The sequence below is a fragment of the Poecile atricapillus genome, chromosome 5 (assembly GCF_030490865.1).
Source record: "Poecile atricapillus isolate bPoeAtr1 chromosome 5, bPoeAtr1.hap1, whole genome shotgun sequence".
In the NCBI taxonomy this organism is placed as follows: domain Eukaryota; kingdom Metazoa; phylum Chordata; class Aves; order Passeriformes; family Paridae; genus Poecile; species Poecile atricapillus.
In genome coordinates, this window is record NC_081253.1 from 35368885 (window position 1) to 35386316 (window position 17432).

The window sequence follows — 17432 nt, forward strand, 5'->3', positions numbered from 1 at the left end:
TTACCTGAGAGTGAGAAGGGGGAGCGTAGATCATGGCCGTGACACATTTCACATGGAGCAGATGTTTCTATTAATGCCAAAATTGGGTGGAAATTCAAAGGACGCTTTTTGCTTTTTTTTTTTCCCCCCTCAAAACTCTATTTTGCACAATTAAATTGCAACTTGCTGAAGTATTCCAATGAATCACTTCCTCTTTTTTTTTTCTTTTTTTCCTGTTTGATTAGTAGGCTCTAAAGGGACAAAAGAATAGTTTTGTATCAGTCTCCCTCAATTACATGTAAAGTACATCTGGACAGAGTCTGAAGATCCATCTTTCACTGGCAGTTGCAAAGCCATCGACATAATAAAATAATGCTCTGATTGGTATTACAAGGCTGCATTTAAATCATTGGCATTCATGCTCTGAGTCCTTTGCAGGGAGCACAAGCCCTCCATTAGAGAAAAGCTTAATTTTATACTGTGGTCTGTGTAAGATGTGCAATGAAAATGAGAAAAAAGAGCTTCTGCAGTGCTGGAGACATAATAATAGAAGCAGCTACAATGGATGTCTGGGCAGCTTTTTCAGTTACTTACAAACTGCAGGTGTCAAATGCATTCTGGAAAGAAGCTGAATCCCAGTTTTAATTACTGTCAGCAGGTTGAGGCATAATTCAAAGCTCAATAATACTTTCAATCCATTATAAAACTCCTGCTATCAGTAAGAAGTTTACACCAAGACCAAGGAGAGGACGTGGCCTCCTTGCAGCAGCTCAACCTTGAACCTCAGTATCCCACTGAATATCAAGGATGTTTGGGATTTTACAAAGTACCTACTCCTTGCACGATTATCACAGCGAACCTTGGCATCACATAGGAGCTGAACTAGTCATAGTTATGGTCAGGGTAACAAAGATGTGTCATTGCAGCTTTCATCAAAGGCTCCTTTGACTCAAATTAGCTTGGGGGAAGGCAAAAAAACCCCAAAAAACAACAAAAGACCCAAAGGAAGAAGAAACCACCTGGCTGGAACTGTGTGGGTGAACCCAGGTAAGTTGTTTGGGCCACCCCAGGTCTCAGAAGGTAAGGCTTTATCTGCAATCTGTTTTACCAGCAACAGCAAGTTTATTGAGCTCAGAGTTTAAGTTCATTTTGTGCTTGAAGGTACATCAATGCCCAAGTCTTTGGGGCCTTATGCTGATACATATAATAAAGAATCATATTAAACTATTCCATCTATTAATCATTCTGGGGGAAGAGAGCGGGATGTGTGTGGTGCTGTGCTGAACTCAGCTGCTGGGGGCTGCTCTCAGAAGTGGGCAGAGCACTCCCTTAAAGCCAGCAGGCAGAGTCTTTGAAGCAGGAGCTAATGATACCTTATTATGTGGGAAAACACAGCTCTGGGGTCATGGGGGCAACCAGCACGTGGGGCTGAGGAAGAAGGTCACTGAAGAGGACACAGAGAAGAAAAGCTGCTGGAGATGGAGGGTTTATGAGCAAGGGGGATGCTCCTTGCTTCCACTGTGCCCAGGGAAATAGAGTCTTATGAAGAAAAGAGCTTCCTCCTGCCAGAGCATTCAGCCAACAGAGCTGCCCTGTACCACTCAGCTATACCAGAGCAGCCCTGACCTCCAGCCAGAATGAGAAAGGGGCTCATGGGGGAATCATCTTCCACCAGATGTCAAGAGCCAGGAACTGCCTGGGACCAGAGGACTCACCTGAGGAGTTACAGAACTGGAATAAGCTACAGGAACAAACCAAAACCACTGGAAGCACTAACATATAAAAGAGTTATATTTGTGCTGACATAACCAGATAAGCTCTATGTCATTACCAAAGATGGCCCCTGGCAGTGGCCACAAAACACCTGCACCCTCACAACCCCCTGTGAGGAGGGGCAAGGCCATGAGCCCCATATCCCCAGGGGGAAGCCTGTCAAAACTGAGCCACTTTCACTCAGTCACCCAGGAAATCTGCTGCTGAGCAGGGAGTGGAGCGTGGGCTTTCCTCTGTGGCTGTGGGGCTGCTCTGTGGTCAAACACCCTGTGCTGCCCACAGCTCCTCTGCTCCATCACGGCCACGTCTGCTGTAAGCAAACGGCCAGAGCAGCAGGTGATGCTGTCTAAATCCTCACAGCCATTACAGTGAGAAAACAAGAACTGGGGGGAGGAAGGAACCTGTGGAAAGACCAATCTGATTTGTAACCAAGTGCCAGTCTCAAACAACTACCATAGTCCTAGTGACATTAATGAAGTGCATATCAAAAAACAAAGTACTTTAAGAAAATGGGACTGCTTATCCCCATCACCCTAAAATCACCCTGAAAACAGGGTTGGAGGGGCTGTCAGGTCTTTTCCCCAGCTTCTATGATCCTGTGTGGGTGGATCCCTTCAATAGATGGAGCTTATGGTGCTGGCTTGGCTACTTGTGTCAGAGCTGTCCAGCGTCACATCAGGACCTGCGTCTGCACCATCAGGATCTGCTTGATCTTTAGCAAAGTTGATGAAAACCTGGAAGTTTAAAGGAAAACACTCAGTATGTGGCAGCATAAATAATTTATGATATGAATGAATATAAAAAAGGCATGGCTGTTCATTTGACTGTGAGCCTGGAGAGCACACTCGGGGATGGATTCACACTGAATGTGAGAATTGCAAATTGTTGGGCTTCTATGGGCTCATGTAAATAAATGGATGTGCACTCCTGGACTGAGGAATCGACACCTGGGATCCAAAGGAAATTCCTGCACAGAACCTAATTGTCCTGCAGCTCAGGTTCCTGAAATGCCAGAGAGGCAATGCCCATGCCTCTGGCTCATTTTGATCACACTTTAATACAGTCCCATTATTACTTCATAAATCCATCTGTCTCTGTGTAATTGACATCTGTGCACGCACAACTGCAGAGCGTAGAGAGAGTTGTATAAAATCACACCTTACAGCCTTCCTTTCAACAGCAGCTAATGAATACAGAAAGGACTCCTACCAGAACACTCCCTGCAATCACATTTGCATATTCACAAATCCAAGCTGTCCTCCCACAGAATTTGAACTGGGGCTTCCTGTGCTTTGCCTGCCTGTTTCTCTCCCAGCCACTGCCCCTTAGTGGAGCAGCACTGAGGAATTCCCCTCCCAGAGTGCTGTGTCACAATCCATAGTGCTACAGGGCTGCAGCTCTGCTCCTCTCTCTGGGACAAACCTGATATTCCAGGTGCAGATGCTCAACAGGATGATTTCTTCTGGATAGTCCTTGTGGAAATCCCTTCACCTGATATGCTCCCTGTGAGATTTTGTTGCCATTGGGAATGCTCTTGCAAGGGAAAATGGAATGAACCCCAAATCTAAGTTTGGAGTAATGCTAAATGAACTTCCAACCCAAAAGTGAAATTAAGCAAATTTTCAGTACTGGTGGAAAGCCTAGCCCTGGACTTGGGGATGATTCATAGTCCTGCCCTTCACCCACACCCACGAGGCTCCTGAAATCAGCAGTGACTGAGGGAAGAACAAATCCTTTATGTTCCAGGCAGCTTTCTGTGTGTGTTTCCCTAGCACCAGCAGAGGTACCTGGAGGCAGCAGTGCTGATAAAGTACCCCCAGGAGGAATATAGATGGAAATCCCTTTCAAACTGTAGTCTATAGTGTGCAGCAGTCCATTATGTGTAACCATCAGTCTGCTCCCCTGTTAGCAGTTTTAAATGGATGGCCTCACATTTTAATTCCTTACCTCCTCCAACGTAGTCTGACTCACAGAGAAGTGCCTGATGTTGAAGGCTGCTTTGCTGCCTTCCAGGAGATCAAATATATTCGCTACCCCTCCTGCAGAGACCGGGACGTGGTACTCCACCATCTTGAAATGCCGATCCTGGGGGGACAAGGTCGGTGGGGGAAAGCCAAGGGTCAGCAGATCCAACAGCTGCACCATGGGAGGATGAAGGAGCAGGGGCTGTGGTGTTTTCTGAATGTTACTGTCTGGTAGTGACCAGTGTTTCCCCACTGGGAGCTCCTGTGGGGTTTGTGACTGGGGGAGCACAGCTAAAGCACCAGGGTGGAAGCTCCAGGGTGGCCATAGCATTTTCCAGCTCCAGATGTGCAGTTTGGATTCATGCACAGATTGGGTTACAGACAATGGAAGGGATTTGTGACTCAGTTACTCTGGTTTTACAATTACTCAGTTACTGGAAGCATCTCATTACCCACTGAACCTGAAGGGGGTTTCCATCCATTCCAGGCTTCGGTGGGAAGGGCATTCCCAGGGCAGGGGGTCACCTCACAGCTGCCTTGCAGGGTCACTGCAGCTGTTTGGCTGATGTCACTTCAGCCACCAGGAACTGGAGTGCTCCAGCCCTCAGACAACGTAGCTGAAAGCAGTGACAAGTGTGACTCTGAGAGCTCAGATCTATGTGCACAGAATGTCACAAGATGTCCACCTTGCAAGGATCTTCTTGGTGAGTTTGAAGGGATTTTGAAAGCCTCTCCTGAAAGCATTTTCCCTGCTTACCTTCAGGCATGTATTTGGGAAGTGTGACTTCATGAACTCTGTCAGCTTCTCAGTGCAAACTGTGCTGCTGTTTAAGTGCATCTTCACAGTGAATCCTCTTCCAAACCTAGGGGAAACAGAAAATCACAATTAACACTGTAGAAAAGAGAAAAACAGATGAAGAAAATACTTTGAGAGTGCTGCACAGCCTCTTTGGGGAAATGTAACCCAGGCACGGTGCAGCTTGAATGGGGTCAGGGCTGTTAACCTGGAGTGGAACTTGGTAAGAAGCTGAGCTATTGTTATAACTAATAAAACCAAAGCTCAGACTTAATATGCATTTCTCCTTTGTAGCAGTGAACAGATTACTTTAGGGGACACATTCTGGGAAGACAGGATGTGAGGGAGTACAAAGTGCATCAGTTAACACAGGATTTCGGTGGTGTATAAGGGACATGAACCAGAAAAAGTCCATGTTTTGATAACACAGGTCTCATGTTCTGAACACTCAGAGCTGTAGGTCAGTAACTCCAGAGGCTGTTGAGTGAAAATTAAATAGGTTCATTTTACTGACCTGCTCTTGATGTGCTGCAAAGAGCCAATGCACTGGAAACTCCCGTTCACCATGATAGCCAGCCTGGTACAGAGGGCTTCACACTCCTCCATGCTGCAAAACCAACCAAGAAGCTCTAGTAAGTCATTGAAAAGGTATAAAAACATGGTTAAGTAACTGGAGAACATCACTCACTCATCTTCCCTAAAGTGCTGTGAGTCTCTGTGGACACCACATTCAGCCACAACAAACCCCCAAACCTGTCACAGCTCGGTGCCCTGAAATAGGGCAAGGACCAGTGGGGAGTGGCAGGGATGGGTCTCTCCACACTTCTGCTGACCCCACAAAGGGAGGCAGAGCAGCCCAGCCCTACCTGTGGGACGTGAGTATCACCGAGCATTTGTTCTGCACTTCCTCACTGATGATTTTCCAAAGGTGCCGTTTGGCATTGGGGTCCATTCCAGAGCTCGGCTCATCCTGTTGGGAAAGACAGGCCTGAATGGAAATCTGCACTCAAAAAGCAAACAAACATGGGCTCAGGCAGCAGTTAGTACAGAGGGAATTCCTCCCTCCTGCTATTTTTATTGAGATTTTTTTATCTCACAAAAGCAGCAGGAACACTGGCAGGTGGTCAGAAGTAAAGGCAGCAGTCTCGACAGAATTTGGGACAAGGGATATTTATGTCCACTAGGTATCCAACTTAATATTGGGAATCCTGCTCACACAGCTCTGCACACATTCAGTATGCAGCAAGTGGGAAAACTGCACTAAAAGATATGTTTTAGCAATGGGGTAAGCACATGGAAGAGCTAGAAATTCACAGTGAAAGACATTTCTTTTCTTGCAATGCTGTGCAGGCAAGTTGATAGAAATAAAAAACAAGATAGAGCTGGGGACTAGGAGAGTTTAATTGGCAAATACACAATCTATTTTTGACTTCTGAAAGATGCTGCCAGAGAAACTGAAAGACTTGCCACTCTCTTATGCCCTCAAAGAAAATATGAGTGTTTGCTGGAACCTGAACTTTCCTGTAACAGTTTCTGTTGTCAGGCCAAGCGTGGGCACGTGGGGAGTGTCCCTTAAGCCTGAGGAGGTTTTGTGAGACTGTCCAAGCTCTCCTGCCAGCCCAAGGACCTGCTCCTGTTCCCTCAACAGGGCCCCCATTTCTCACCAGCAGCAGGATGGATGGATTGCCAATGAGAGCCAGAGCAGTTGACAATTTCCTGTTGGTGCCATAGCTGCACATAGAGGTGACTCTGTCCTTGTAGGCCATCAGGTTCAGCCGCTGGAGGAGCTGCAGTACAACCTAGGGAGCAAGAGTTCTGCTTCCACATCCACATCCAGGCCATGGATTATCACACATGTATCTACTGAAAGACTAATTTAAAGGCTCCAAATGACAAAAATGCTGCAAGTCAAACCCCTTGTTACTCACTCCCTTGATGTCCCCCTCCGGGATGCCGTGCAGCCGAGCGTAGTAATACATGTGCTCTTCCACGGTCAGCAGGTCATCCAAGGCATCTTCTTGAGGACAGTAGCCAAAGAGTGACCAGTGGGCCTCACTGATGTCATTCAAGGACCTGGGTAAGGAGGTTGGCACATAACTGTAAACACACTGAATTGCCAGAATCAAACAAGAGGGAGAAAACCCCTTTTTCATCCTCCCTACCCCCTTCCCCAGCCCTTGAAGGAAAATGCAGTGGCTCTGCAGAGCTCCAGCTTTCAGTTCAGCAGAGGTTGCATGTCCAGTATGCAGCTCTCCAGTTACTGCCAGCACCTCGGGTGGCACAGCTGCCACCAAGCCTCCACCTGTTAAATAAAGCTTGAGGAGCCCTACTGGTCTCCAGGTCTGGCTTAGAAGGGGGATCACACTGCTGAGGATCTGAGCCTGATCCCATTTGCAATGGACTGAAGTGGAACAAACACCTCTGAGCAGCAAAATGCAACCCCTTAGGAAGCAACCATGCCACCTTCTAAGGATGAATTCCCTGCCTTATTTATTTTTGCTCTGGTTTGAGTGTTTTATTTCAGACTTTTACATTTATTTCCTTTGCCACCCAGGCTTAAAAACTGCTCTCAGGTTGATTTGCTTCCCCAGAAATCATATCCTCCATACCCAGAATGATCCTGGACCTGCAGCCTTCCGCTGGATGCTCCGATGTCCCCCGTCAGCATCTTAAAGATTGTTGTCTTTCCAGCTCCGTTCACACCAAGCAAGCCAAAGCACTGGGAGAGAAAAGTCAAAGTGTAAACCTGCTGTATTTGTAATGCAGAAATATTGCTCTGAGATGGGTGCTCAGTGCCCCTTCTTTCTCCAGCCCCTTGAGCAAGATGAATTGCCAGAGGAACTCAAGAGCATCCCAGTGTTGTAATGGAGGTTGTTTGTTGTGCAGTATACTCCAGTTTATATTAGGACCATTTGTTTAATATGGTGAAGAATCAAGGATGTGTCTCCAGTAGAGTCATTCCTTTTACTGCAAGGTGCATTTCTGCAGGAGCTCAGGCCAAATCCCCATCATCTCATTTGTGCAAAGCCTCCCTTTGACAGGGACACAGCTGCTCATGGGAGTGGGGTGAGTGAGGCTTGGGCTGGCACTGGTTAAAACCTTGATCAACACAAGGTTTTTGTCACAAAGTGTCACCAAAGCACTATCTAAATAAGATGAAGAACTGTCTCCCTGTAGTGTAGTTCCAGTATCTGTCGGTAAAATCCATGTTTTATTGCTAAGGTTGGAGATAGGCAGTTGTGTGTTGCATCAGCCATCACCATTGTGCTGGTAATTACTGTTATTTAGCCATCTAATGATGGCATCAGCACAGACCAGCTGATGTGAAAGTCCTCCTGTGCTGGGGATGCACAGCAACCCATAGCTCTTCCCCACCTTGGTCAGTACAGGAACAGGATCTGTGCACAGTCTGCAGTGCAGGGCCACTGCTTCTGCTGACAGGTGGGGATGGTGCCCTAAATCCCACCAGCATCAGGCTGAATTCTGCTAGAAGCTAGAGATCTCAATGTCAGTTCTGGCTTAGAAAAAATCCTCTGTCATAAAGACCAGTATCCATGTGAGGATACTGTCCTTTCATCTCAGTGGGACCAAGGCAATTAAAATAAACCAGGTGCCAAGGATTAATTCCAAGTTTCCCCACAAGTCAGGTGCACAGCCTGAGGTAGAATCTGGTCTGCAGTTTCCTCTGGATCTCAGAGGTGCTCTGTGTATTCCTGTCTTCTCACTTCTCAGCGAGGCAACTGCACTGACACAACCAAAGAATGTTTTTTTCTTTGGAGTTAATTTTAGGTCCTAATTCATGAAAATGTGTGTTCAGCTGAAGTGATTTGTCTTCCCCTGATGGGAAAAGACAAGCAGATAAGCCTGACTCACCATCTCCCATGCAGTTCAGGTGAGTAATTTCAGCTGGACATGTTCAGCTGTCTTCATTTACCACCTGGTGATCCCCAGTGACACCCCCAAGACTGCACTGTACAAACAGAGCACGCAGACATTTTGCTCTGAATACAGCTCCATCAATTCCCATCCACTTTCCCTCTTTCTAGAGCCTTCAGACTATCACTTGATGTCCCAAATCTACCAGGAGCCTTTTGTCACTGCTGTAACCCCAAGAATCAATAAATGAGGCAAGGAAGGGAAGAGGCCAGAGCAGAAGAAACCATTAGAGAAGATGACAGTGACACAGGAAGGTGTCCACAGCCTTCTCCCCTCGCTCACCTCCCCAGCAGGGATCCCAAGGCTGATGTTTTTCACTGCTGTGATGCGTTTGTGAGGGAGGTGGTAGATCTTGGTGAGGTTCTGGAGCTGCACCACGTCAAAGTCAGCTTTGCCAGACTCCACCCGGCTCCTCTCTGCCTGGACATCCCCGTCCTCTACGGCTGCGGGCGGCAGCAGGGAGGCTTTGCCATGGACTCTGTCAAACAGGAACCTGGGGGAGGGCAGAGAGGGACTCCAGCAACAGCCAGCAGTTGGGATAGATCCCAGGGAGTCTCCCTGTGAGATCCCAGGGCATGCACACAATACTCAGAGAAACAGTTTCTATTCTTTCCTGGTATTTTCTCCACCCAGTGTTCTCTTCCTGCCTGTTTTACTGCCCTCTTTTTTACTCTCCAGCAAATATTCTGGGCTGGAGCAGGTCCTGCCTTGTGGACACGCTCCTAATGCAGGTGACAGGAATGTTCTCACTCCCCTCTGTGTGCACCTGGGGCAGAGGAGATGGGGAGAGCCAAACAGAGGAGGTTGTCAGTGGAATGACTGCCCTCAGCAGCAGCGGAGCATGCACCCACCAAAACCTGAGCCAGGGCTGCAGTGCCAGCCATCACCAGCTACCAGGGTACTCTGTAAACTACACCTCTGTTACTTAATACTCTAATCACTGGGTCTTCTGCCAGACAAAACTCACTCCACACTCACAAATTGTCCTGGAAATTCATGGGCTTCATAATTGACAGTGATGGTGTGGGAGCCTGGAATGAAACCACGGAGCTCTGGCTGGGGCTGTTTCCAGTGCGAGGCTCCAGATGTTACTTACTCCAGGACGTTGTTCCAGACTCTCTGAATCATCCTGTCGTGAACTGCGAGGCGAATGGCAAAGAACACGGTGCCCTGGATGAACATGGCCAGCAGCTTGGATGTGGTCTTGTCCAGCTCAAAGGTTTTGTCAGGGTAGTCCACTCCATAGGCTTTTAAGAAGCCCAGCAGTGCCTGGTCCTGCGATAGTTCAATCAAGCCGTAGCCAAAGCAAAATTGTGGGAACAGAAGGAACGCGTGCCTTAAATTTTCAGCAAGATCACGCAAGCCCTGGAAAAAAACAAAGAGCAGCACAGTCAGTCACTGCTTTTATCCATGGAATAAATTCATAGGTTTTACTGTGGGACTGAAGTGTAACAATTACATTGGGATTTGCCTGTGTCTCAGAGCAGAGATAAATTGAGAGCAAGCAAAGAGCTCTGCAGACAGCTCGTTTCACAGGCACAAGGTCATAAAAGTCAACAGGCAGCTCTGAGGTTGTGATCACCCATAGTAAACAGCAGCCAGTTCCCAGGATGGTCCCTGCTGCTGCTCCAGCACCCAGAACCCACCCATGAGCCAGAGCTGAGTCCTGCTGCTGCACCCCTGTAATCTGTCGAGCACAGCCTGCTCCCCTGGAGCACTGTCCTGTCTGTTTTCCTTGGAAAAACATCTCCATAGAACAAAAGATTTGGCTTTTCTAGACACAGAAGGGCTTTTCCAGCTAATTCACAGCCAAACATCCCAGTGCAGTCTCACAGTAAAGAACTCTGGTGCATTTCTAGCAGAAGAAAGGATTCGTGCATAAAGCAAACTGGAGAGGCTCTAAATTAGCATGGAAGGGAACTGACTCCCTGCCACTGGGGCACAGAGGGATGAAAGGTGATCATAACTGAATATCCCTAAAATCCAAGGGGTTGCTGAACAAGCTCTGTCCAGATAGAGAGAAAAATCCAACCCAGCTATTGTAATTGCCCTCCATAAAAAAGAAAAAGAAATCTAAGTGTAAGGTGTGCTTTTTATCCCAGCCATTCCCAGGGAGATCTCAGTTTAAGAGAGGGCTTTAGGGAGCCATCACTGTCTCTGGGTTGTTTTTCATCCTTTCAGGGAGAAGATGACTGCATTACAGGCTGAAATGACAGACAGCTGGTGCTGGGTTAACTGCAGCACATGTCACTCTGGGCAGTGACATTCAGCTGTCACTCCCCACAGCTCATGCTGCGAGAACTCAGCAATGGTTTGAAGTGTCCATCAACAGCTTTTTATTAAGCATCTCCACCCACATCCTGCCCTTCATCTTCCATCACCAGGGTGGTTATAAAGACAGTCCTCAGTTTTTTCCCCTCTCCTTTCATGTTCTCCCCTCTGTCACTATCATTTCCTTCTTTGCTGGGGAATGCAGATTTACAGACAAGCAAGATCCATACGTGACTCATGTCCCATCTGTAGGGAGTCCCATGAAATCCTGTGACTGTGCCCAGCTGCTATGGACCTGATCAAAGCCACCAAGCCCACAAGAAGTCTCCTGCTGTGCCACCACAGGGTCAGAACTGCTGGGGCTCCTACCTGGTCCGTGGCCTTTTCCTGGGAGAGCAGGAACACAACCGAGTGAGTGATAATGGTGTTGATGCCGAAGAACAAGTTGACACAGACATAAACAATGAAGGCCATCCCTGTTTCCTTGAAAAACCCAGCCAGCAGGTACATCCAGGAAAATGATGCATATCTATAAATACCAACAGAGCAGAGAAAACCATGGTAACTCAAAGGCTACTTTGAAAACAAACCACTGAAGACATCTGACAACACAGAATCATTGGATGGTTTGAGTTGGAAGAGAGCTTAAAGCCCATCCAGTTCTACCCCCTGCCATGGGCAGAGACACCTGCCACTACATCAGGTTGCTCCAAGCCTTTTCTAACCTGGCTTTGAACACTTCCAGGGTTGGAACATAACAGTTGTTTTGGCATGTAACAATTCCACATTATAGAGCTTAAAGAAAGAAAAAATGCCTTTGTGTCTGTTAGAATTTGGAGAAAAGGTTTTTTATACATACTTTGAACATGGAACCCCACCTGAAAACAAAGAGACTGGACCTGGAGGATTTACAGCCAGGGAGAGTTTGTCTAAGTTTTCCAGAATTGTGCTACTGCTGTTTGTTTTTCTCTGTGATATTGAAACACTCTTGAACTTTGCAAGAGGTCAGCAAGCACTGGCTTACAGCTTGGGCTGCTGCTGGGACTTTGAATATTTCTATATCCTCAGGAAGGGTTTGCTCTGAATAAAGCAGGCATAACAACAGTGCTTCACCTCCCTGCTCCTGGAAGGAGCAACTTAGTCACTGTTTGTGAAGGGCATGTTGAAGAGAAAAGCCCAGGTATTCCCCCCCTGGATCTCAGACTGCAAGATCCAGTTCTTTACCCTGTGCAGTGATATTTAAATAACTAAGCTCCACACTTACCCAAACAGTAAGAGCAGAAGAAATACTGCCACCAAGTTACTGTTGTTGCAGAAAGCTGGGATCTGGAAGGCTGAAATAACTCCTACAGAGAGTCCAATAGGGACCATAAAAAGTACCTGCAAAATGATATTAAAAAGATGTTACTAGGACAACAGTTCTGAAACACCTTCCTACAACAATACAGAAGAAACAATGCCAGGACTGAATCTGCACAAATGCAGCTTGGTTTCTCTAATGGAAACCAAACACAGGTGGGCTCTCAATTCTCCCCAGATAAATTGCACATGAATTCCCACAAAGCCTCTTTGAATAGGCAAAGCCTCAGCACTGAGAACTGTGGGCAGAAAGTACCTTAAAAAAAGGTTGTGAATGAAAAATACCCCTTTGGGTTTTCTGTTAGCCTTGCAGTCAGACCACTTCATTGTGCCCTGTAAATCTTTATAGTGTTGAGTCAAGCCAGAGACCTACCAAACGTCTGCCTGGAGAGCTCCCTCTCTTCCCCAGCTTTGGGATTTAGCAGAATTTACTGGCAGGGATTCACTGAGAAATATCAAGTTGCCGAGAGCGCTGGATTAGTTTCAGCCCGCTGAATACCGACTGTGCAAGGGCTCTGGGGATTTTTCCACAGGCTGATTTACAAATATGCAGTGTTGGAGTGAGGGCCTGGAGCAGGCAGGCAGGCAGGTCTGCTCCATCCTCCCTGCTGTGCTGCAGCTCAGGGCTGCACTGCCGTGCCAGGCTGGGGCCACGCTGCCTTGGGACCCCTTCCAGCCCTCCTGCAGGGCAGGGGATCCTTGTGCTGCTGCCTTGGGACCCCTTCCAGCCCTCCTGCAGGGCAGGGGATCCTTGTGCTGCTGCCTTGGGACCCCTTCCAGCCCTCCTGCAGGGCAGGGGATCCTTGTGCTGCTGCCTTGGGACCCCTTCCAGCCCTCCTGCAGGGCAGGGGATCCTTGTGCTGCTGCCTTGGGACCCCTTCCAGCCCTCCTGCAGGGCAGGGGATCCTTGTGCTGCTGCCTTGGGACCCCTTCCAGCCCTCCTGCAGGGCAGGGGATCCTTGTGCTGCTGCCTTGGGACCCCTTCCAGCCCTCCTGCAGGGCAGGGGATCCTTGTGCTGCTGCCTTGGGACCCCTTCCAACCCTCCTGCAGGGCAGGGGATCCTTGTGCTGCTGCCTTGGGACCCCTTCCAGCCCTCCTGCAGGGCAGGGGATCCTTGTGCTGATGTCTGCACTCATCAGCTCCTCCAGGCAGGCATTTCTGGCTCACATTCCCCATGGGATTTCAGCCCTTCGTCCTCCCTGCACCAGTCACCCAAATGCCCCTGAAGATTTCCTGTTTTCAGGAAGCTATGGAATCACTGGGATTTTAGGCACTTGCAGATCTGCATCAACAGGAATTTGTGGGATAGGTGGAGCTGGTCACTGCTGCAGCCCAGCTGGCAATGCCCAGGCTCAGGAGCTGAGTTTGGCTGCACTGCCCACTCCCTGTGTGAGGGTCTGACACCCTGCACCACAGGGAATGCAGAAGACACAAAGCACTTCAGCCTACAGACACTACAAACATTTTTCCTCTTGGCCCAGCAATGTTTTCCAACTGTGCCATGAACCTTCTGCACCAGGAGGAAACTTAACTCCAGGAGGAGCAAGGGCACTGCCTATGCCAGGGAATGCAGCACACTGCTGGGAGCTCAGCAAGGTACATCTGTGCAGCACTGTGAAAAGGAAATGCTCAGATCCTGTAAGGCTGCATTTGTAGCTTCCCTTGGCTTAAAAACTTTATAACACAGACTCTTACAGACAGCATTCAAGCCAGAGATGGGTTTTTGCCCAGCAGGGTTGTGTCAGCTGTGGGATGCCTGCTGCTGTCCCAGCCAGGGTTCCCAGACTGGCTGTAGCCTTGAGCCCCAAAGCCTCACCCCAGATTTGTGGAGCCTGGGTGACAGCAGACCCAGCCCTGCTGTCAGAGGAGCAGCTGGCTGCTGGAATGGAAATCAAGCTGCAGCCTGCTCCGTGCTGCTCCTGTATAAACGTGCTGGGTGTTTTACACACACTCCAGAGACCAGGAATGCTTTTGCTTAGCAGAACCCAGTGCTGCAGTTCACATTTAATCGTCCCCAATGCCTTGGAGAACAATTTCTACACAACACTCTTGGCAGCAATAAGAAGAAGTCTCGGCAACCAACTTTAAATAAAGACCTTTTTTTTCCCCCATGCTGTGTAATGCTCCTCCTGGTGCATTTAGGAATGTGAATTATTTACCAGATCATAAATGAAGTTGGTCACCCAGTAGGTTGTCATCCCAATGCCTGAAATGTGCTGCAGCTGCTTGGCTTTGGTTTGGTGCTCCTTGACCATGTAGAGCACAAAACTTGCTGTGGTGATGGAGTAGCCCACCAAAACAGACATGGACACTATGATGTCCAGTAAGCTGTTGAGCCTGGGAGAAAAGGGGAGAAAGATGCATTTAGTGAGTGAAAGTGGCAGATTTCCCTCACTGTGAGGGAGTGGTCAGAGCTCAGAAGCAATAAGGTCCTGGTTCTGGGACAGCATCTTTTATAATCCTGGAATGCTTTGGGGCTGGAAGGGACCTCAAAGCCTATCCCATTCCATCCCCTGCCATGGACAGGGACACCTTCCACTGTCCCAGGTTGCTCCAAGCCCCCATCCAGCCTGGCCTTGGACACTTCCAAGGATGGCCTCACCACCCTCACAGAGGAGAACTTCTTCCCTTCTTTGCTCCCTTTGCTGATGGCAATGATGCCCAGCAAAAGGGACTCACAGCACTGAGCTGTAATGCTGGACCCCAGTATGGAGTGGAAAGGCCAAAAGGAAAATTATGTCATTACTTATTACTATTATCATTATTATTATTATGCCCAAGCATACAAATGTGAGAGGCTGTAACTGTGACCTCCAGATCTCCATGAGATCCTGCAAAAAAACCCTCGTAGGAATCCCCAGCTCTGGTGGCAAGTAGGACACTATTCATGTATAGAGGGAATGAACATAAGCAAGAACAATTTCATCACTTAGAGTAAGATATCCAGTAATTTAGGCTGGTTTATGGTTTCCAATAAACTGGTTTGCTCCTTTTAAAGCTAAAAAATTCAGGCATCAGCCAAATGAATCTTCTTACATTACTTGTTCTTGACTCTGTCCTCCAGGATATGGGTGAGCTGATAAGAAAATACCTACGGGAGAAAAAAAAAGATAAATTGAAAATGTGTCCAAATTAAAGCTTCCTTCACCAGCTCCTGATATGACAGAAAACTGAGAGAGAAGAGAAGAAAAGCAGATCAAAAGTGTGTGTCTGCTCTGTCATCTCTGTGTGATCTTGGGCAGAATTTTGAGCATTCTTGTTTTTCCTAGGACTTCACTTGGCTGCAGAGCAGATCTGAAACTCAAACCCTAGGCCTTGTTCCTACATCTGTCTGGCTGCCAGCACCATTCCCTTCCCACACCTCAAATCAGGCACATGGGCCTGTGTATTCCAGCTTAGATTCCTCACCACTGACACCTTCAAAACTGATGAATATGTTCTGTTTCGAAGCTGCTGTCTGGTGATCCCACCTCATTCCATTTGTTCTCTCCCCACCAGGAACAAGTCTTTCCCTGCTGCCTTTCTCCACAGCTGCTACCTGCCTTGACTTTCTCCATATGGATGTCTTTATCCATATGGGATCTGTGGAGGTGAGAGCAGAAACCCAGGTAAGCTACAGACACTTTTGCCCTCAGTGTGGCAGTGAGTTAATTCTGAACTATTCTGTCTTAAGAAGATAGGAAAAAAAAATCAAACCAAAAAAAAAAGAGTCTTTTGCTCATAGTCACTAGCAAAAATCTAATTACCATACTGATAAGTCCCCTGCAATGTTTTCCAAAAAATTCATTAAAAATGGGTTTGTATGAGGCCCAAACTGCAACTGAGAAATTCTCTGCTGATGTGCAAGTATCCTCAGATGTGGTTTAAGTACTCCTTCTCCAAGGAGAACACCTAGTAGTGCTCACCACGGTGCTTTTGCCATGTCTGGAGGCAATTTGTGCCCCCAAAAGCAAATGGAAGAACATGGAGGGGCCAGTTCCAACCTCCAGTGCAGATCTCTGCCTTGGCCCCACCAGGATGACAGCCCAGCCTCTAAGACTCCAGAGCCTGAGAAAGGGCTCCCATGTTTATGTGCCTAAAGATGAGGCTCTCAATTTGTATTTTGACACCTAAGTAAATGCCTCAGGGAGTGCTGAGGCACCTCCAGCTGCTCTTGAATCCAGAGATTTTCTAGACTGTGCCACCTGTGGAATTTAAACTCCTCACAAGCAGGTGCCAGACCTTAGGAATGATGTGATGAAGAACTATCCTGGGTAATTTTCCCTAAGAATGGGCACTCTGACAGAGGGACCAGAAGGGAGGAGCTTGAGGGTTTAGCTGACCAAAGAGCATTCTGAGCAAATGAATTTGAAAGGGAGGATTTAATCAGAAATTAATTTTGGAGACAAAAATAACCCAACCAAACCTCAGTCTTGCCATCAGTGAGAAAATGGGATTAAAATTTTGGACTGCTGATAAAGCCATACAAACAGCCAGGAAATGTTTCCCTTCTCCAGAAGGGAGAGAGAGAGAAAGAAAGATACCGTCTGTCTAATCTGTTAATACTTCACTATAAAGCCATTTTCCTTTACTGGAGCTTAGGCTAGAAGTCAAAATTTCCATTTCAATGCTTCCTCCTTTTTTGTTAGCTGGGATTGAGAGAAGAGAAAGCACAATGTACATAAGTCAAAAGCTATTATGACTTGCTTAGTGACAGGGTAAAAAGCTTTTTATGTATTTTTTTTTTTTAAATATATACCCACTCTAAGTCAAACCTCTAAAGCAGGACTGGCACCTCTTTCTGAAGCGACAGCACACTTTTATCTGACCATTTCAGTGGTTCTTAAACCTTCATTTATTTGTCACAACAACAACAACAACTCGATGGAGCTGCCAGGAGCGTACCCCACGGAACGTGCCTTCAGTTGTATTTCAGACTGGATTTACTCTACCTCAGGGGAACCAGCCTCATCCATTCATTTCATTTCTCCCCTCCTCTGCCTTGGATGATTAGTGGCAAGCAGAGAATTGTCTGTCTGGTCATTTGCTACTAAGCATCCCTTTCCAAAAACACTCAAGCACCAGGACAGATGGAACAAAAACCTCTCCTGTTCTTTCCCCCTGAAAATTGCTATTTTGCTGGTATAAAACTTTCCCTGCAATAACTTTCTGGCTGTTCACAAGAGCTTCCTGCCTTTGCTCTTGCTACAGCATGTGTTGGGAATACAGAGACAGAGCAAGGAGCTTCACTGCTTAATAATTCAGCTGCTCTGGGATGTTCCTGCCACTGGAAGCACCCGGCTGGGGACTCCTCTCTTGGCAGCCGGGCTGCAGCTCTGTGATGTGTAAGCTGAGGGCACACTGCAAACCCCAG

At 47.6% G+C, this 17432-nt stretch overlaps 1 protein-coding gene across 1 annotated transcript in view; it reads right to left on the bottom strand.

The window, feature by feature from the left end:
• Positions 1-241: 241 nt before the first annotated feature.
• The window catches only part of ABCA12 (ATP binding cassette subfamily A member 12), a 79459-nt gene continuing 62268 nt past the window's right edge, over positions 242-17432 (bottom strand). The window contains exons 41-54 of the mRNA XM_058840562.1: positions 15116-15170; positions 14239-14416; positions 11984-12099; positions 11089-11248; positions 9545-9813; positions 8731-8941; positions 7122-7231; positions 6441-6585; positions 6177-6311; positions 5379-5482; positions 5027-5119; positions 4474-4579; positions 3700-3837; positions 242-2486 (exon numbers count right to left, since the gene is read on the bottom strand). Of these exons, the coding sequence (XP_058696545.1) occupies positions 2367-2486; positions 3700-3837; positions 4474-4579; positions 5027-5119; positions 5379-5482; positions 6177-6311; positions 6441-6585; positions 7122-7231; positions 8731-8941; positions 9545-9813; positions 11089-11248; positions 11984-12099; positions 14239-14416; positions 15116-15170 (1940 nt within the window). The 3' untranslated portion in view covers positions 242-2366. The remainder of the gene's footprint in view (positions 2487-3699; positions 3838-4473; positions 4580-5026; positions 5120-5378; positions 5483-6176; positions 6312-6440; positions 6586-7121; positions 7232-8730; positions 8942-9544; positions 9814-11088; positions 11249-11983; positions 12100-14238; positions 14417-15115; positions 15171-17432) is intronic.